The sequence below is a fragment of the Centruroides vittatus genome, unplaced genomic scaffold (genome assembly GCF_030686945.1).
Source record: "Centruroides vittatus isolate TY-2023 unplaced genomic scaffold, ASM3068694v2 contig_5, whole genome shotgun sequence".
Taxonomy (NCBI): Eukaryota; Metazoa; Arthropoda; class Arachnida; order Scorpiones; family Buthidae; genus Centruroides; species Centruroides vittatus.
In genome coordinates this window covers 1,207,719-1,230,275 of record NW_027122286.1, presented here as the reverse complement: position 1 = coordinate 1,230,275, position 22,557 = coordinate 1,207,719, and the positions used below count along the sequence as shown (strand labels likewise).

Genomic DNA, 22,557 nt, shown 5'->3' with positions numbered 1-22,557 from the left:
ACTCATCCTGTATATTAATATATTTATTTATTAACAGTTCTATGTTTTTTCTTAATGGTAAGTTCCAAAATATCATATATTTGAAACAATCATATTTTATATGATGATGGTGGTTACTGGTCACAAAGAGATATAAACAAAAATGATTCAAATGTGAAAGAGCCAAATGTAATTTAATTGCCATAATGTAATTTATAATTTACATCAATCATTTAAGATTAATGATGATAGAGAAACAGCGTAAATAACTAACCCATCAAAATATTGTTGAATTATTTGTTCAAATGGTTTTATTATATTTCAGATTGATTTATTTAAAATTATGCAAAATTATATTTGCAGTTTTAAATTAATGATTCTAATGCTTGAATTAATTTCAAACTCTCTTAAAAGAATTAACCATACTGAATTTTTTTTGTACTTGTTTATTTCTTTTTATTTAATGAAGTTTTTAACTTGATTTTTTCATATGATAAATACAATGGGAGTCCTCTAGTTTATCAGAGTTTCTTTACTTGTATGCAAGAATTTATTCTGTTTTATGTAAAATCTTAAATTCAAAATCATTTTGTAGAAATTTTATCAAATATTTCATTTTATATAAAATTTTATTAACAACAATAGATTACCTTTCTGCTTTATTTTTGGAGAATTTTTTCAGAAACTATGTATTACTTGACTGAAGAGGAAAGACAAAGAAATCTTGGAAAAAAAAATCTTTAAATAATAACTGAAGCAGAGAATCAAAAGCACTAGGATATATTTATCACTTAGGTTTTTTAAAATATAAAATATATTTTAAAAAACCTAATTACTCTTTCATAGTTATATCAAAACTTTTTGTTTTTTAATTTTAAATAAACTATCTTATTTTTCTCAATGATATTTTATGAATAAATCTAATATCAAAGACTATTTTATTGTTGTTATCCATTTGATTACAGTAATTATTCTTGTTTAAATTTTCTCATTCACTCTTTTTATCAAATGCTAAGTCCTTTATACTGTAAATTTTCATAGGAATAAGTTTTATGTTTAAAACAGTTTTAAGTGTTTGATCTGATAATGCGTAAAATGTTTTGTAAAGCATTTAAGTAAAAATAAATATATTTGACACTGAGTTGTACAGCAATCCTACAAAGTACAAAAATTTTTAAGTGATTTAATTACAGTCAATAAAAATATTCAATTAGCCTTATAAGTTCATGATTTTTTTTCAAATTTATGTTCACTCTTCTGCAGATGGAAATGATGTTATGGAACAATGAATTTCAGAAAGTTTAAGACAAGTTGTTTAAATGGTTTTTTCCTTCAACAAATAATAGTTTAAATAAAATAAAAATTTTAAATAAAAGTTTGATATACTTTTATAGTTAGAAATTTAAATAATTTATTGTTAGTTGCAAAAAATATATAACTTACATGAGTAATTGCATAAAAATGTTTTTTTTTCTGTTGGTGAATTACAATTATAACTAATAATTAATTATAAAAAATCAAAAATAAATTAAATATTAATCATTGTTATTTGAATATTTAATTTAAAGATTTATTTGACAGATATTTCTTGTTCTTTACTTAATTATCTTCAAATTTAATAAATTGATTTTTTTTAAAGTCAGTGACGACGAAAAACAAATGATGTATGTTTAAGAATAGTTTAATAATAACATCTCATCAACTTCTTGAATCTGACAATTTGTTAAGACACTATTCCCTGTTCACCAAATTATGGGTTCAAATTCTGTTAAGGGCTGGGATATTTACATTTTATAAGATAAATTCTTCCATGAACAAAGAGATTTCGTCAGAGAATGATATTTTTATTATTGTATTTATTGACAATAAAGAAAAATAAAGTTCAGCTGTTGTCATGCTCTATGTATTCTCAATTTGCATATGTTATTCAATTTGCCATTGTGTTTATACTTTTGATTTTTAATTTAATTTTTGTATTAATCTTTTCTCAAAATGACTAGTAAAAGAAAAATTATAGAAATTCTTTTTAAAATCCATGAATTGTAGCACTTTAAGCTTACCACGCATCTTCACAGGTATGTTTTTTTTTTTTTTTTTTTTTTGAACAACAAAAATAGCAGAATAATTCTATACTGCTATAAAATTCCATAAAATGAAGTAATTTTTTTAACTTTCTGCTTTTGCTCAACATTCTTTCCACTATAGAACAAATTGAAATATTCTAGTTTCATCCAATGATTAACTAGAAATATTGTCACAGAAAAAAATTTTGTTGTTATATATTTTTGTATTTAAGTTTAAATATTTGATAAGACTTTAGAATTTTGTAGCGGTTGAGGATTGTTTTTCTGTACATGTTTATGAAAATTTATTATTCTGGAAATGTTAGGATTCAAGTTTTTTGAACATTTGAATTAGAGTTGTATAAAGTTTTGGAAAAAAAATGATGATAAGAAAAGAAAATATATACCAGTGTGAAATTAACATCAAAAAACAAAAAATTAGATTTTCACAAATGTTTTTGAACTTTCCAAATGGTTCTACTTCAGGCAGCAATGAATTTCCGTTAGAATGCCATTAAAAAGGAACATTATTTGAAATTTGAATATGTTTACCCAATGACATCATATTAGGCATGCATACTATAGAAGGTAGAGATTGACAATAATTTATAGTTCTTTATTCATTAGTGCTTGCCATGCTATGCACAGATTTAATTCTTTGTGGTTAACACAATTGTTGCTAAGGCTGTATTTGTAAATATATATGGCCTCCAACCACCTTAGATGTTCCATGTGTGGTGAGGTGTGGATAATTCTCGCCTGGTTAAAATCCGGTTCTATGTCGGGGTCACTGGCGTAACCAGCAAGTTCAGTGGTGTTCCTGGCATGCTGTATGTTTGCTATGTGCTCTTTTATTCTAATCCCCAAGGAGCACTTCGTAGAGCTGATGTAAATGAGTTCTCTATTGCATCTGTGATCTTTAAATGGGATGTTGTAGATTCCTGGGCGTCTGTCCTAGTTAGGAACATCCTTTCCATTATGAAGGATGTCAAAAATGGTTGGACATTTTCTGTATGCGACGTGAATGTGGCACTTCTTAGCTATCTCTGTATATATTGACTTGAGATATGGGTTGTAAGTGACTGGAATCCTTTCTTCATCGTCAGGTCGGTCTTTGTCATGGGAGTGGACTTGGAGTGTTTCTTGGGAGCAGTGAAACCGGTCGATTAATTTATGGGTGAGCTTGGGGTACCCATGGTCCATGGCTACGCGATGAGTATGTCTCAGTTCGGCGTGAAGAGCTTGCTGCATAGATGAGTGAGTGTGTGCTCTTCTAATTAAGGCATTATAAGCTGCAATTTTATATTGATGTGGGTCACAAGACCCCACGGGTATGTATATGGATTCTGCTCCTGGTTTACGGTACACCTCGGTATGGATTGCCAATCCTTCAATTCTAATGCTAATGTCAAGGAAATGGACCTCCATAGGGTCTGCTTGATCGATTTCAATGGTTAAACCATACGGGTTGTCGTTAACGGAATTGACAAAGGCTGAGATGTCTGTAGATGTCTTCCATAGAATGATTATATCATCTATGTACTGTACCTCTTATGTAAAATGATGTTGGGAAGGTGGTGAGGGAGGATCTTACATTCAGAGATAGCTAAGAAGTGCCACATTCGCATCACATATGGAAGATGTCCAACTGTTTTTGACATCCTTTGTAATGGAAAGGATGTTCCTAACTGGGACAGACTCCCAGGAATCTACAACATCCCATTTAAAGATCACAGATGCAATAGAGAACTCATTTACATCAGCTCTACGAAGTGCTCCTTGGGGATTAGAATAAAAGAGCACATAGCAAACATACAGCATGCCAGGAACACCACTGAACTTGCTGGTTACGCCAGTGACCCCGACATAGAACCGGATTTTAACCAGGTGAGAATTACCCACACCTCACCACACACGAAACATCTAAGGTGGTTGGAAGTTATTGCTAAGGCTGTATTTACAAATACAGCCTTAGCAATAACTGTGTTAACCACAAAAAAGAATTAAATCTGTGCATAGCATGGCAAGCGCTAATGGATAAAGAACTATAAATTATTGTCAATCGCTACCTTCTATAGCATGCATGCCTAATAAAATGTCATCAGGTAAACATTCGAATTTCAAATAATGTTCCTTTTTAATGGCATTCTAATGGAAATTCATTGCCGACTGAAAAAGAACCATTTGGAAAGTTCAGAAACATTTGTGGAAATCTAATTTTTCATTTTTTGATGTTAATTTCACACCAGTAACAGGCTTTGAGGTATGTGTATGTAATTAACTTTACACTGGTGTTGGGTAGTGTGGAATTGAAAATATATAATCTTTTATTAGGAATAAAACAGTACAGAACTTTGAGAATAAATTCTAACATACTATATATAAAAATTGACATACATGATAGAATGTGAAACAAAGCCTTATGTAAATAATTTGTCTTTGTTCTTTAGAATGATCATATTACACAGAAAGAAATAAATATGATGAAAAAAATTTACTCAAATTTTGTATTTTTGAATTATGTCATTAAAATTAATTAATTTAAAATACTGTTTGTTCATATACAATATTAATTATTTTTTTATTTATTTAGCTGTTTTTTATATTCAACTTTCTTACAAACTAAACGAAAGGTTTCAGCAATTGTAAAATAACAAAATTTAGCAATTTGAGCCAGCTTTATTTAAATTATCTGTTTTGTTCAGATCTAATTGTAAAATAATTTTCTGATTAAAGCTTAATAATTAACATAACTTTATTAAATTTTATAAGGGTTTCATTCTAATTTAAATTGTTTTAAAAATGGAGTAATGTTTCAAAAACGTTTTAATTAACACTTTTTACATATTAAATTACTTGCAACTAATTGGAAAACTGAGAAATCAAACATTCTTTCTGACCCTATTAAATTACTGATAACAACTGACAATTTGAAATCAAATTACTTATTATAGTACGTTCAGAGAATCAAAAATAACTTTGGAATTTTGATTTTTTAAATTTTAACTGTAATTTAGATCCATTCTAAATTAGCATAAAAGATATTCTACATTTAATCAGTTAGTGGAAACCTTAGTATAATTAAGTTATCTATTAGAAATCAGCTCTTCTGGTTTGATTTTCTCCTAAACTTTCATTTGGGCTTTTTCTGTTATCTCATGTACAGTAACTTGCTGTCTACAAAAAATAAAGTTCTATTGCATCATTGAGTATGGTTTTCAGTTAATGCAGGTCTGTTTTTAGGAAAGTTTGACATTGCCATTGCGAGAAAGCTCTAGCAATGCTAAATCAATTTTTTTCTCCACTCATGCTCAGTGTTAGTTAGTAGGAAAAACTCAACATATTTTATCCAAATAAGAGCACTAGGAACTTTAATTTCTTAGTTGAATTAAATTAATGTTCCTTTAACAGTGAGTAAAGTTAGTGTTCTTTTAACTTCAACTACTATTAATGGTACAGTACATTAATTTAATTCACCTGAGTTACTACAGTGTCTGTACTTTGTCTAAAATAATTAATTAAATAATAATGTTTCAATAAATATTTTTAAATTGACAGTTAAGTTAACAGTGAAAAAGTATTTAAACACGTTACAGACAAAACAATAAATTAGAAAGAATAATAAAATATTTAATTTTATAAAATGCAAGATTGCAATATCAATAATTATCTTCTATGATTTTCTCCTGTTATTATTTAAATACAAAAAGTTAAAATTAATTTGACATTAGATTATGCATCCAAAGTTATATTCACCTTTTGTTTTTAATTCGAAAGTATTATATACAGATTTTTTAATATTTCAAATTTGATTTTAATTGCAGATGGGTGTGTGAAGATTTTCCAGAACTTAAGTTAGCAATGGAAAATTATGTACTCAATGATTATGATACTAGAAGGTAAAATATTCTTATTATTATTTTTTGTTAAAATAATCTAAAATTAAGTTTAAATACTATATTTTCATGTAAAATACATAATATTTATTATTAAATTTTTAAATTATATATTATTGTAAAGACAGTTAAGTAAAGAAATTAATTCATTTAATATGTTTAACACATTCCAAAGATCTGTTCTATCATCGTCTGTCTTCTAAGGATGATGATAGATGATGATGATGATGATAAACGTTACACAAAAAAGTTCAAAAGATTTGAATTTCCTTATTTAATATGCATACTTCTAAGGATGATGGTAAAATGGATTTTTTGATAATGCTAAAGATATTAAGTGGTTGACAACTTTTTAAATGCAATTTTTACAGATTATGAAGTTGAGTAGTGGATTATTTAAGTTTTTAAGTTTAAGATTAAGTTTTAAATACTGTTCAAATAGTAAGATTTAATGAAATTTTTAAATTTGAATATTTACTACACTTCTATACCAAAACATTGGTAATTCAAAACTTAACAGCAGATTAAGTTAAATGATAAAAAGTATAGTATAGTATAATAATATCATCATCTGTAATAGTTTACTTTTTATTATTATTAATAATTTTAATTACTACTAGACTTTATAAAGATGTAATAAATATTAATGTATGAAAATAAAATTAATTATATGTTGATTTGTTTTTATTTAAAATTTTAACATTCAAATATTTCTAATATTTAATTTTTAGAATATGCTATAGCAAATTTTTATTTTAAAAACAACTTTTATATATAGTAGTCTACTTTAAGCTATTTGTTCTAAAAACTATTGAGTTTACTATTACAATTGAATTAATTTTCAAATAATTTTGATTTAATCATCTGTCTATGATGATAGTTAATTGTGAGGTTTGTGAGAAAGATAGATGTTAACAAGAAAAAAATATGTTAGGAATTATAATTAACTTCAGATTTGAGAATTTTTAATAAAAAAAATTAATAAATATTAGATTATTGAGCTGTCAATATGTATATAATTTAACTGTAAATCTTTTAAATATATTTTTCAATTCTGTGCTAATTTCACTAGTAATTCTTTTCATTTTCTTTTCACTGTGTTAATTGATTTTATTGAAGTAGGCAGTCTTAACAAAATAATCAAATTGTTATATGTATAAAGTCTATGCTTATTTTGATTTGCCTCTGAGCAATTGTTTCTTGAATTAATTAAAACGGAAAAAAAAATATTGAAATTAGGTTTAATATTTTTAAATTCGGTTTGTTAAATCATATATTAAAATGTTATTCAGTTATTAAAGTTTAAATAGTTTACTCAAAAGTTCAAAAAGTTTAAAAATTTTAAATTAGAAGTTTCATTTAGTAGCAATTTAAAAACAAATAATTCACACAGTTTATTATTTTAACTCAATAATTTATTCAGTTAATTAATTTATAATTTAAATTATCAATCATAAAAATTAAATAATTTAACTACAAAACTACATTAAATTTTAATCCAAAAGCAATTAGATTAATTGCAACTAATGATCTATATGCTTATATCTTTCAAATTAATTGGTCTGGAAGCAAAGATTGGACAAGAGTCTAGGTAGTTTAATTGGTAAATCATCTGCACAGTATGCAGGTGTTTGGATTCAAATCCCATGCTGAATTGCTATTTTCTTCCACAATATTTTCAATTATTAAATTTAACACAAGATGGCAGCTTAATAACGTTTAGTACAAATTACATAATACCTAATTAATTAGCACATTTTAGTCCTCTTAAAATCTGGTAGTATTATTTGTTTATTTCTGTATGTTGGATTTAATTTATATGTAATTAATTAGATAAACTTACTGTAATTTGATATGAATAACTTGTGATGGCGTACACACCACATAAAATTGCTAGAATGGAAATTAAACTTTCGCATAACTTGTTTCATCACATAACTTATGCCTTTGCAGCAATTGCTGAAAGCAAGACACTTGGATACTGGTTCACAGTTTAGAACGTACCAGTTCTCATTTATTCATTGTAACATTAAAATTAGGGATAGAGTGAATAGTTTTTTGGCTGAATACTGAATAATTATTTGGATATTAATGTTGCCGAATACTGTATGCTAAAATTCTGTTTCTTTTAGGCAATTATTAATTAATAATTTAAATTTTATACGAATCTTACTTTAATGTAAAATGAATTTCTGTGCTTTGTTTAGAAAGGGTACGTTCGTTAAGTCAAACGAGTTAAACGAGAATGACGTCATCGTTATTCTTGTTTTGTTACACTTTTCGAACGATTCATTATAACTAAATGGCTGTTTCTAAAATCGAAGATATGAATGTTGCTAGTGCAGCCTTATTTAAAATATTTTTCTTAGGTTGCTTCGGATGGACAGTTATTTCAATCATTTCACCTTTTAATTCACAATTTAAACACTCGAGTAGATCTAGAAACATCGATATCGTCGGGCGCCATTTTCTTAACGAAGTAAACTAACTCTTTCCTTCGTGAGCTTCGTTAGAGTTTCATTCGATACGTCAACACCGCGGAGCATGCGCACTGAGCGAGACTACTACTTTTCGAACGATTCATTACTAACGCGTTTAACTCGTTCGACTTAACGAACGTACCCAAAATGAAGCAAATAAACTATAACTGTAATGATCTCATCTTTAATTGCATGAGTGAAATCAGAAAAAGTAATGCCGTTATGTGTAAATAAAACAAAATATTACACAGTTAAACTAGGATTATTGTTTTAGATGTATATAATTATTTTTAGCCATCAAAATTTACTTTATAATGGTGGAAAGAGCAATGAATTTATAGCTTATCAGGATGATAATTGCATCACAAGTCTTAACTATGAAAGTTTCCTAAAGTGATATCATTAGATAGAAGATAATTACTGGAAATTTATCAGCTTCCAAGATACAAATCCAAATAGAAATGTCTAATAATATCAATTAAGGTATAAAGTGGATGTAAAGAAAACAAATGAGAGAGAACTAAAGGTGTATTTATATGTCTTTGAAAATCTTAGAAAAAATTACACTTACAGAAGAGTGTGTTTATAACACACAGAGATTTATTTTCCCAGACCATTCTTAGTAACTTTAGATCAGGGCTTCCAAATGGAGTCAATGAAAATTTGAAAGTGGGATAGATGAGCAAATCTAATACACATATATTAGAGCAATTGATTATCTAGAAACTGATTAGCCAAAATTGACTTCATAGCATAAAAGTATATTGTTCAATTGTTTTGTATAGTAAATTATTGAGTTAAAATTTATAATGTCATGTGAAAAGCCAGAATTCCAAGGATTGTAAAGTTTCCTGCATAAACAGGTTTTCCATCTTAAACAAGCTGAAAATATGTTTTTTTACCATGTTTCAATTTAGACATAGGGATAGGTATATTTATTGAAATTAACTCAAAATAAAATATATATGTTTATACAGTCAAACCTGTCTATAACAGAACCCCAAGGGACCAAATAACTCTTCCGCTGTATACAGGTTATCTGCTATAGGTATCCCTTAATTAATGGGAGTAATAAATTTCTTGATGTTACCACGTATATCAAAATCACATTAATCAAATACAGTGGTACCTTGGTATTCGACCAAATAATCACCACCCACTGGAATAAATTTTTGGTTAATAATAAATATTTTTATTTTAACTTTTATTTCTTCATTCATCCATAAAAAAATTCACTTAAGATAAAAAGAGTAACTAATTTAAAAATAAAATAAAATCTTACAGCTACCTATCTTCATCAGACAAAATTATACTCAATTCAGTTTGTTTTTTTCTTGAGTGAAGAAAAAACAAACTATATGTGGAATCCAATTATCAGCATGTTTTACAACCATTTCAAGTGGATGAAGTGTTGTCTGTGACAACTAGGATTTATTGCAAATTCACAAGTTGTTATTCATCAATCTTTAACAATTTCTTCCTGCAATTTCTCTTCAACAGCTTTTGGGGCCTATACATTTTGTATTCTTTAGTTCAAAATTTCCTGAACGAAATTTTCAAAACCACATTTGACGCATTGGGAGTTTAGAAGCATATTCCCCATACACAGTATGAGTATATTTTACTGTTTGTATAGTGTGATGTTCTTTATGAAACTTAAATAGCATACATAATATGCTCGATGTGCATTTTATCTGAGACATTTCAATTTGATTTTATTCAAATGAAATGTGATGTAAAAAAGTTTAAAATAAGCTTGAAAACACAGAATACAATTTCACATCAGGAATAATGCATTAAATTTCACAACTTACAATCACATCACATATTTATGTTAAGTTTTTATATGCTGTTAATAAAAATATACAAAAACTTTCCATTCAAATTCCAATAAGATTACTCTAATACAATTGTCATATTATGCTATCCTGTATTGCATATGTGTATTTTTTTACTTATGATTTATACATGCTAGGCTTGTAAAGTTTTGTTAAATTTGTGTTAAATCGGATAAAGATATAAATTTTTCTGTTATATGGCCCAAATTTCCTTTCAGTTTTTGCTACATACAGGTTAATTTACATTAATTTTTGCAAAAACTTTAAGGGACTGAAGAAATTTTCCATTAATGGCAAGTTTTCATTACATACAGGTTTCATTTTGGACATTTGACTGTATATACTGTTTATACATATATATAAAAGGAGAGTGTGCACCATGCACAGGTTTGAAGTAAAACTTTTTTGTGTTTTTTTTCTGAAAATTTAGAATTTTAGATGCAGTCTTGGATGGTTTACTTGTTTGGATTCAAGCTTCATACTCTCAAGCTCTCTCTACATCTGTCTTAGTCATAATTAACAATGAAGTATTCAATATTTTCAGTAATCTCATTTTAATGAATTGCTCAGTCTGCCAAAAATCATCCATTGTTTCAAGAATTTGCTATATCACAAACACAATGGATTTCCAAAACAGTACATAAAATTATTTAGTCTTTTGAGATCTCTATTCTTTATTCTATAGAAACATGTATGTTACAAGATTGTATTATACCATGCATATATATGACAAAGCAGATGGAAACTGTATATACTGTAATCACAAAAAGAGTCAAATTATGTATGCTTATTAGTACTTCACTTGACTTCATGATTTGTTAAAAAAAAACTCATCCATCTTGTTTTGATTCTGCTTTTCTGCCCATTGAGTGCAACCATTTCTTGATATTAGTAATGTCATGTACAGTACAGTCTGTTTGTTTATGCTGAAATTTGTCAGTAAGATCTTCACAACTTGAAAGCCTAGATGGCCTCATTAAATTTTGGCACTATACTTGGACCTTACTAAATTTTGGCACTATAATGTACTCTAGATAGCTCCTCCTTAATCATATCAGCCTGCTTACTCTTTTCACATAATTCTTGAATTGTACATATCCCAGATGTAACGAGCAATTATTTATTGTGACATCGTCACAATGCTGGGCTGCAATTTTAATTATATTTTTTAATTTATTTAATTTAAATTAGTAGTGTCTTGCCTCTGTGTGTAATACTTTTTTGTTAGTAAGCTCTGTACATCATACTTTTCCTGTTAGCAACAAAGTCATGCTGTCATCCATCTAATTCCTTTTAGGGGAAAATTTTTGAATTGAAATAATGTGACTTTTGGTTTTCATTGGAAATTCATATACAGTTTATCTGGGCCTCCTGTCCCTATATGCCATATCTGGTCTCAGATTTTATCTATTTAACTCCATTTTCGAGATTAAGGAAAGACAGACAGATGAATGATGGGTGGAAATTTATAGGTCTACAGTTTTTTCAAATTGAAGCCCAACAAGTACATCATTGAACTCTACAAATTCTTGGAAACACCTAAATATTAACTGAACATTAGAAAAATGTAAAGTTTACAATAGATGGGGCTAGAAAAAATCCGTTATTCTGAGTTAAATATCTGCTAAAAGGAGGTAAAATTATATTGATTTGTCAGGACCAGGGAAAAAATCCATTGTTCCACAATCTGTTAAAATAAAATTATACTGTAATATTAAAATAATATAGATTCAGAATTGAATTCATATTATCAAAATGTGAGTTGTGTTATTTGAATACTATATTGTTTTGTTTAAGTTATTAATAATTGTTTAATATTAACAATAATTTTAGAAATGACACATTTATTTTAATTGTAGGAATATATTGAGATAAATTTAAATATAATTCCCAGATAAAAGTCAACAGATATAATTATAAACACAGGATACATTAGTAAAACAAATAGAGTACTTATGGTCAATAGATTTTTCAAGTTCTAGTACAGTAGACTTTTGCCCTATTATATAATTACAATAATAAACAAAAGAAACAGTGCACCTTGTAACTCCAGCAGTATATTTAATAAATTGTAACATTTTCAACCTAATACCATAGACCTTCTTCAGTGAAGTACACCATTTAAAATAAAATGAACATAAGCATATCGAATTTAACAGAAAAAATTTAAAATTAAAAGGTGTTCTGAAGAGAACACTCTCACAGAAAAAACTCATCTATTAAACTATCTCCTTGTTTCTGCACTCTTGGAGACTTCCAACTCACCAACATGGAACATGCTTCCAAATATCACAAGCACATTCTGGAACTGACCCATTTGGTGTGTTACACTTCCTTTTTCTTATTTAATAATATTGTTTATGTACAAGAAAAAGGTGTTTCCATGGGCAGCTCCACCTCCAGGATTCTTTATGAACTTGTTCACCAATTGGAAAAAGAGGTTCTACTCATGTTTCTACATCATATCATGGTTTACACTAGGTCAATGATATTTTTATTTTGTGGCAAAAAATCTACCCGAATCTGTTTCTAAACAAACTTAATGACAACCCACATGTTTTCCTTCTAAGCTTGGAGCAAGAAAGTGATATATTGAAAGAATTGCCAAGCAACATGGATTTCTTACAAGTTTAATTTATAAATTAATTAGCATCTTTAAAAACACAAGAGATATCTCTTTCCAAATGGCATCTAAGAGGAGAATTGCATTACATTATTTTTCCATATTAAGATGAATACATAAAGAACAAGCCAATATGAGCAATGTAAACATTGTATACAAGCGCAATCCAATGGTCTTTGGTGTCTTACATAATGACAAGGACTCTATCAGCCACAATAACTCCAGTGTTTACACTATCCAATTGAGAACCAGCATTTTGACACGAATCTAACATATGTGGAAGCTACCAATTTAATTCAATTCAATTTATTTGTCTACCTCAATACTTCTAGGCATAATTGAGATTACATATAAAATAGTACAATTATAAACATATAATTATAATACATAAATTGTTAGACATTATCACACATGGGCCTAATTTGTTTTATATAAACATATCATACATACATGATACAGTTAACATCAATTATATGCTGTGCTACTGCACTCATTAACCATTGCAGATTAATCAGCAGAATCTTGATGTGGTTAAGATTGCTGCTTAAGGACAAAAGTAATCCTCACCTGTAGCAGATGTTTGGATGGGACTAGCCGTTATCAAACGGAAGATCTATGGTATTATGTTGAAAATGTTATGATTTATTAAATATACTGCTGGAGTTACAAAGTGCACCGTTTCTTTTGTTTATTTCTCCAGTTAGAACTTACTTACTTATAATAATAAATTGAGATTTTTTATTGTACTTCAGTTTAAACAAAACTTACCCAAAACAATTAAATGCATAGTATAAATTACATTTGTAAGATAAATTATAGAAGATAACTAAGAAAATCCACTCGAAAATAACAATGTATGGGAGAGATAAAGGAGACACATGAACTAAATAATACAGGGTGACAATAATTAACCCGTACAAGTTTTTTGTGTCGTAAATTTATTAAAGAAATGAAAATTAGCAAAACAACAGCATATAACAGTGACAATACTTTACGTATTAATCAGATATTCAGCCAGTTTTAAAGTGGCCCCCTTTGCTTTGATGCAGAGCCTCAAACGCGTTTTGAAATTCTCAGCGATGGGCCGCACTCTTCTGGAGACAGTTTGTCTCACTCCCAGCGCAAGGATTGCTTCAGCGACTCCAAACTTTCATGGCGCTTAGAACAGACCCTGGCCTCCAAAATGGACCACACACTGTAGTCCATTGGGTTCAGATTCGGCGAGTACGGTGGCCATTCCGCAGACGAGATGAAATCGGAAAAATGAGCCTTGCACACTCCTGAGTCTTCTTCGCCCTATGTGTCGGCACCAAGTCCTGCTGAAACGTCCATTTCGCACTGCCAAAATGCTGCTGAGCCCATAGAAGTACCACAGCCTCGAGAATGTCATTGTGGTACACATCTTGATTGATTTTGGCCCCTTGATCGACAAAAACAAGGGGTGTCTTGCCGCTCGCACAAATTCCACCCCAAACCATGACTGACATTGGATTTTGTGATGTTCGATGATGGCTGAGCGTCCAGGAGCCCCCACAGACCAGTTCCTGTCGTTTTGATGATTGTACAGAGAAAAGCTTCTCGTCTGTGAAGAGAATGCACTCCCATTGTCGACCTGCGGCCCGACGCTTGAGTTAACGGGATCTTTGGAGTCTCACGCACTTGTTTTCGTCAGTGAGGAGCTGAACCTTTTGGAACTTGTAGGGCTTGAGTACGAGTTCCTTTTTCACCATTAACCGCACCGATTCGCGATTGATTCTGATCTCACGAGCAATTTTTCTCATGGAGACCTTTGCATGTCAGTCAACTCGCTTTGTGATGATCTTGCGGTTCCTAGACGTGTTGACAGTGCGCTTTCTTCCACGTCCGGAACGGTCACCATTGTGGCCAAGCTCCTTGAATCGCCGAACTGCATCTGAGACTGTCATTTTTGGAACACCGAGCAGACGAACAATTTCACATTGATGCTTTCCTTGCCGGAATAGCTCCAAAATTGCACAACATTTGTTCGACACCATTAAAAAAATAAAGAACTAACCCTTATTACATTGAAAGTACATCTACACAGGCAGGAAATCATGGAGAATTAAACAATAGTATGTAAATTGGTGACAGTAAAAAAGTTCAGGTGCAGCATTGCTACAAACTTTGTACGGGTTAATTATTGTCACCCTGTATATTAGAAAAAGCAAGAATAAATTATTCAATCAACAAAAATCCAAATTTGCTATTTTATATTCACATTTGGTGTAATGTCATGGCTATTTATATTTTTCGTGCATATAATATATATATATATATATAGGAATAACTGGATATTATATGGATAAGTCTTAGTATTTTAGGATAGTGTTTGAAATTCTATTGTCTATTATATTTAATACTTATATGTAATGCTGCATAAATAAAAATAGAGATTTATGATGCAATGAAAATTTTATATGTTATCAATATACATGATGTAATTGCAAAGTTTGAAAATTAATAGATGGTATATACTAGAAAAATGGTAATTTTATTAAATGTTTCTTTAATAACTGAATGTTTCTTTTTTGTATAATTTAATATTTAGAAATAGTAAGAGGTCCATATTTCAGAACCCATCTTTTTTAGCTATCACTTCATAGCAGATACTTCATTAAAGAAAAGCAAAATTTAATAATAAAGATTTTTCCATTACAGTTAATCTAAATATATATTAAGCATGTATTAAAATAGTGACAAAATATTATGTTTGCTGGTAATTTACTCAGTATTCGATTACATTAGTAGGTGTTCTCTTAACTAGGACAGAGACTTCTGGATTTGTCATTCTCTACATATGATATGAAATATATATATATTTAAGAATCAGCATTTATTCAGAAAACATTTTAACATATAATGACATCAAATATGAATTATAAAAACAGTTAAAAAATTAATGCCTGACTTTTCATTTTTATTAAAGTAAAAGTATAATAAAGAAGCTAGAATATTTGATTTTTTCAATACTTTGATATTAGAGCCTTAAAATTCTCTTGTTGAAAAGGAAGTTAGTAAAAATGGAAATTTAATTTACATTTTAAATGTTCTGATAAATAATTTTTGATAATTCTATAACAGAGATATTTATTAAAAATATTTTTATCTTAGGAAGTTTTTGACTTCTATATTTAAAATCTGAATGTGAGATGATATTATTATAAAGCATCTTTAGATACCATTTTTCTATATATTTACTAAATATAAAATGCATCTCTAAGGTAATAGGAACAAGATACATTAATAGGTATTCATTCACTACTAGGATTGAGATTTTTTATTGTATTTCAGTTTATACAAAACTTACCCAATAGAATTAAACGCATAGGATACATTACATTTGTAAGATGAATTATAGAAGATAACTAAGAAAATCCAGTTGAAAAACATAACAAATGCATAGGAGAGAAAGGAGACAAATGAACTAAATGATGTATTAGAAAAAGCTAGAATAAATTATTCAATAAATAAAAATCCAAATTGACTGAACATATCATATGCTATGTTGAATATAGCAATGAATTGTGAACAATAGCTTATTCACAATTTTGGTATTCTTTGAATATATATATATATATTACTCTTGTGAATGATTTTCAGATATAAATTTTTAAAATATTTTGTTACATAATAATAGCAAATGAAATATTCAATATATATCATTTTTAATTTTAAAATTTATAGCAAGTAAATGTAAATATTATATTAATTCAAAACCTTTATTTGTAGTTAATAGCTATGAAAAACAAAAAGAAAAGTTATTGCTTTTTTCTTAAACCATGATGAAACCCTGTCTACTAATATTAATATAAAGAAAATTTATAAGCACATAAATTTAATATTAGATGCAGAAATAGAAAACTAAAAATTTGAAAATATGTCCATTTTTTTTCCTTATGGTTTTTATAAGCACAAATAAGAAAATTATGTGGAATTCAAGCAAATAGATTTCAGAACAGAACAATATTTGGAAGAGACAAAAAAAATAGTAATAAGAAAATCTAAACACATTCTTCATTTTCAGCAAACACATTTATTAGGAACACAAATATTTTTGGCATATTTCATAAGCCTGCATCAGGTTTCCAATCTAGCTTAAATATGATATTATTCAAAATTGGAATGTTACTTGATAAAAGATACTGTTTAATTTTAACATATAGAACATCCCATATTTCTTGTGTGTTTGTATATAAGTAGTAGTAAATGATTGCCATACAAGACCAGGTCATAAATGTAAAAAACTGCAGAAGGCATATTCTGAGAAGCCAGTCCTCACAGATAATGCTTATGGGAGGACTGTGAAGCACATCACTTTGGGCTGTAAGCTACAGAGGCTAGCTGTTTAAATTGATATAGCCAAGTGGCAAATATCATACATTGGGGGCTTGTGCACCAACACAGGCTGTTGTACAACCAGGAACCATGTCACAGATGTACATCTCAGAGTTGGGAAGGGCAATATATACAAAATATGCTGTGGTCCTGACATAGGTAGTGTTGCCATCTATCCGGTTTTCACCTGGACAGTCTGGTTTTTAATTCATTGTCCAGGTTAACAATTAATTTTGTCTGGGATTTTGTAGCAACCTGTCAACCTTTTTTTTTTGCTTCTAAGCTCTTTAAAGCTAAGTTATTTCATTTCTTAATTTAAGTTGCTCTTATACAAGTCCCTACTGGTTTAGAACTGGTGTACACGTTATTGTTTGCATGGTAAAATAAGGTCAGCAATTTTGAAAAGGTGGCAAACTACACAATGGACTGGATTTTTCATTCATTGACAGACTGGGCAGGATCATCTACATTATGGACATGGTAATTCCAAACAGCATACAGAGTACTGTACATACTTATACTGAAGGAATTGGCATGTATTATGAGCTCATATGCAAAGTGGGGTATCTCTGTAGAAATCATGAGGTGTCTATTGTACCTATGGTTCTTTCTTGTGTGAATTTCATGCTATGAGGATATGATAACATTGGAACTTCACTGCTGCACATGCATCACATTGTAGAGGACTGCCATGCTGGACATATCATATGGTTGGGAATATAGATAAATACATGAATAGTATGTAAACCAATTAATAGTTTGTTTTAGTTATGCCTTGATGTTAATCTGGCATAGCATTGGGCACTGCTATATAAGCCAAGCAGCATAATAATAATCCAAAATTTCAAGTTTTTCTTCTGCAGAGAAAGCATACTATTTCAGATTTACAAAAAAGATCTTTTGTTTATTACTTTTTTAGGTTTTCTTCTGTAAAAGAAGTTTAACATTTAGATATTGTTCTACTCTAGAATCTGTTGATTCAAATTCTGTTTGATTCTTTTACTTTGTGCCTAAAGAAGCCTTAAATAAAATGGCAGAAATATTCATATTCTCAATAATTTTAGTTTTTTTTAATTTTCATAATCCAATGCTGAATTTTGAAACTTTACTGGATTATCTTTAAGATTATATATTCATTAATTCTGATTACTTAAATTACTTTGGATTTAATTTTCTAAAATTTTAAACAATTGTTTAAGATATAATTGGTCTATTTTTTTTTAAACCCAGTTTAAAGGTTATTTGAATTAGTGAGTTTATATGTCATATGTTGAAATAATTGTCTATAAATAACAAGTGTATTTGAACTATAATAATTACATTTAAAGTAGTTTAAAAAATATAATAGAAAAGCATACATGCTATTGTTTAATAAATTATTATAAAATTAAAAATAGAATCAAAATAATTGAACTATTAACATCTTTTAGAACAGGGATGGGCAATCTGTGCTCCACATTAATATTTTGTGTGGCCTACGTCATACAAAATATTAATAAATATACCAATTTCTCACATTAAGGAAGTATGCAGCAAAAATTCTATCATTTCTATAACAGTCTGTAGGGGAACAGTTTCTTCTGCATTGGATTTAGTAAAAAAGTAAAACAAGAAATTGGCTAACAGACTCACATCAAAACTAATTTAAAACTAGCAGTGACTAATATTCAACCAAATATTTCAGATATATTGCATTCATATTAGTTCCAGAAGTCATATTAAGTATACTTATGTTAATTTATCATCATATATGAACAAATAATTGTGATTTACCCATATTTTTTTTTTCTCTTGTATGCAGCTTACATCAATTCAAAAGTTTTAAATATGGTCCTTCCATGTTGCCCATCTCTGTTTTAGGACATTAAAATTTTTTCAATAAATTATCTTAATAATTATATTTTGCTGAAACGATCATATTCACTTTGAAAATATGATTATTTAGAAAAAATGTATTATTTTTTTAAATAATCATTAATTTAAATTATTTTTTATTGAAAATATGATTTTCACAAATGGGAAAATATCTCAAAACAATTTATACATAATTCACTAATTCAAATTCAGACAATTTTTATTTTTAATATGAAACATGCAATATTTACTTGTAGAATTAAGGTGAGCAAGTAGAGATGTAAACAATAATCTTAACATACTTCTTGGTAAACATTTCTATAACATATACTCAAAAATATCAACAATGCATAGACAACAGTACTTTATAAACTAACAGTATACCTTTAAAAGTGAGAACAGTTTGGAGAAACATGAATGTTTCATCTTTGGGTAAGAAGAGGAATGGTGATGTGTTATAAGATGGCTTAGGATATGTACCAAGGGAAAAAAGAGAATCTTTTACATCATCCTCTGATGTCATAAAGGAGAAACTGCCAAGCAGGAGGGAGAGCATTGTTCCTGCTGTTTAAGCAGATGTTGGTAATAGTTTTGTTACAGATTTTGCACTCCATTACATCTTTCTTATCATGCTTTAGCATTCTCTTTTGTCTTATTACACCTGAAGATGATCCATGAACTGGGTTAAAAGCATTTATGTTTCTCAGGGTTGCCAGGCTTTCCTCGAACGGCAGATTTTGTCAACAAAATTATGCATTTTCGAAAAAGATTGTTGTCAACAGTTTTGAATAGTTACAGCATCATCTAATGGTTGTGTTTGCAACCAACTTTCAACTATATTTACTAGGGTATTTAAAATATAATTCTCATAAAAAAATATAAAAAAAAAGGAAGAACATGTGTGTGCAAATCGAAAACAAATAGTAAAATAAATGAAAAAATGTAAAGCTTACAGTAAAACATAGGATCTGACAACACTAATGATTCTCAAAACTGTTATCCACTGCTAAAGGTATTTATTATATATTGTTTGTTTTATTATGTTAATTACAGTTTGACATTAATTATATGTTATATTGGAGCACTTAGTTATTATGTTTAGTTATTTATCAAAGCTCAAATATTTTCAGAAATTTATACATTTTCTATAAACATCTCAATAGTCTAATTTATTTGGCTGATAGTTGGATGATTATACATTTTCACCTTAAAAGATAACTTCTTCATAGCGATGAACACTTAACAAGGTATCATAAACAATTAAGACTATGGCACCGTATTCATTGCTATGAAGACATTGTCTTTGAAGTTGGAAAAATATAAATGTTTTAAAGAATTTGGACTTAAATTGTAATAGATAAGCACTTTATTAAAGCATATAATAATAATATTGCAATCATATCATGCATGAATGATGAATTTGAAAACTTGAAATAATGTCATATATTCCAAGATTTAGTACATATTTTTTATATTGTAACAAAACACATAAATAATGAACTATTTCAGTGATATTTTCCCAAGTAAACTAAAAATTTATGATATATCAGTCATTGAAGTATACATACTTTTTAAGTATACTTTTTTGAAATACTATGTGTATGTTTATATATACATACAGGGTGGGCCAGCGAAAATGAAACGGCAGAGTGTTCGTGTTCGTCCAAGCAAAGCGCTCGGACAGGTCGATTTTACTCTCGAGGGGACATCTTTTCCAATAAAGTTTTTGCGATTCTGAATACAACAGACAACAAAAAATTTTAAAAACTCATTTATTTTTTATTAACTAAACAAGCATTTATTTCGAAAAAAATGTTTGTTTAGTTAATATTCAGAATCGCAAAAACTTTATTGCAAAAGATGTCCCCTCGAGAGTAAAATCGACCTGTCCGAGCGCTTTGCTTGGACGAACACGAACCCTCTGCCGTTTCGTTTTCGCTGGCCCACCCTGTATATATGCAGGAGGTGCTGAAAAGTTTGTGACTTTCCTAGAAGAAAAGAGAAATTTGATAAACTAAATGTATTTTATTAACATAATCACCTTTAAACTCTACAGACTTATTACAAAGTTCTTCGACTTTTTTAACCCCTAAAAAGAAAAAAATTTCTTGGGTTGGTTGACATCTCAGCTCTCTAACAGCCCTGATGATCTTCTAATTGAAAGCAAATCTTGTTCCTCTTAGTTGCCAGCATCTCGGAGTGAATCTACTATGTTTCTTCCCCTGCAAGAACAAAAAACTTAATGACCAAATGCTTCTTAGTGTTGCTGAATTCCATCTAGTGTTGTTGCAGTTATCATGAATTCAAATTGTTGAAGTGAACAAAGTAATAAATATAATGGACTCTTACAGTACATGAGTTTTAGTTTTACAGTACATGGCTTCTATCTATCAATCTCATAGTGTGGCTTTTGCTTTCTTGCGTCTAGGTAAAAGTTGTAAACTTTTCAAGAGCACCCCGTCATACAATTTGAACTTAAATCTATTATTTTAACATGTCATTCATTATTAGTAATCATAAATTCACTTAATTCAAACATTATTTTTTCTTTTATTATTTTAAAAGTGATATAAAGCTGTAGAAATAATACTCATTTCTATAGTTCTTATATTGTCTTTACATTTATAATAAGCAAAATTAATTATTTTTATTTTTGTAATAAAGTTCTGAATAATAAATTAAGAAATATTTTATATCAATTTTAGTAGTAAAGTATTTTATATTATTTAAAATATTGTATAATAATGTAAGATTATTTTCACAAATCAGTTTTGAGAGCATGAAGACATTATGTGATAAATATAACCGAGCCATTGACAGTGTCCTTCAACTGGTAAGAAGTCTTTACATTTTTTATTTTAACTCTCACTAAGATGTAAACAGATGTTCTTTGACTCATCCTATTGAGGAATTAGTTTTTACTTTTCTGATTATAAAACAAATTAAAATATTTTTTCTTATTAAAATTTTTATTTAATATATTGTTGTTATTCACATAACTGGATAAGTTTATCAATTTTTCAATATATTTTTTTTATAAATTTAAGTAAATATTGAAGAAACTCATTTAAAAATTTTAATTAAAAGTTTATTAAAATTAATTGATATTGATGTATATTCTTTTCCAGTTATGATTTAATTTAAAGTTTATAATTAGTATTAGGCTATTTTAAAATTTACAGTAGATTTTTTTGACAAATAATACTATAGCTATCCAATTGGCAATACTTCAATATATAGTTTTGATTTTAAACTTTAAAAATGTCATTTTGACTTTTACACAAAATATCTGGCAAATACAAGTAAAAATTATACTTTGATAGAAGAAATAATTAAAAATACAAAAAGAATAGTGTTAAGTTGTATTGAGTAATCTCAATTCATTGTCAAAAATGCAGTAAAAAATGTTCTCTGTATTTTTAGTTATTTCTTCTATTAAAACATAATTTTTTTTTTTTTTGCAGAGTT

General features: G+C 28.4%; 1 protein-coding gene across 3 annotated transcripts in view; it reads left to right on the top strand.

The window, feature by feature from the left end:
* The window catches only part of LOC136978206 (uncharacterized), a 145,713-nt gene that overhangs the window by 36,972 nt on the left and 86,184 nt on the right, over positions 1-22,557 (top strand). For 2 of the 3 annotated variants that reach the window (XM_067273862.1, XM_067273861.1), the window contains exons 3-4: positions 5,867-5,941; positions 21,859-21,922. In XM_067273862.1, the coding sequence (XP_067129963.1) occupies positions 5,867-5,941; positions 21,859-21,922 (139 nt within the window). The remainder of the gene's footprint in view (positions 1-5,866; positions 5,942-21,858; positions 21,923-22,557) is intronic. The other variant, XM_067273863.1, reaches the window with a different exon arrangement.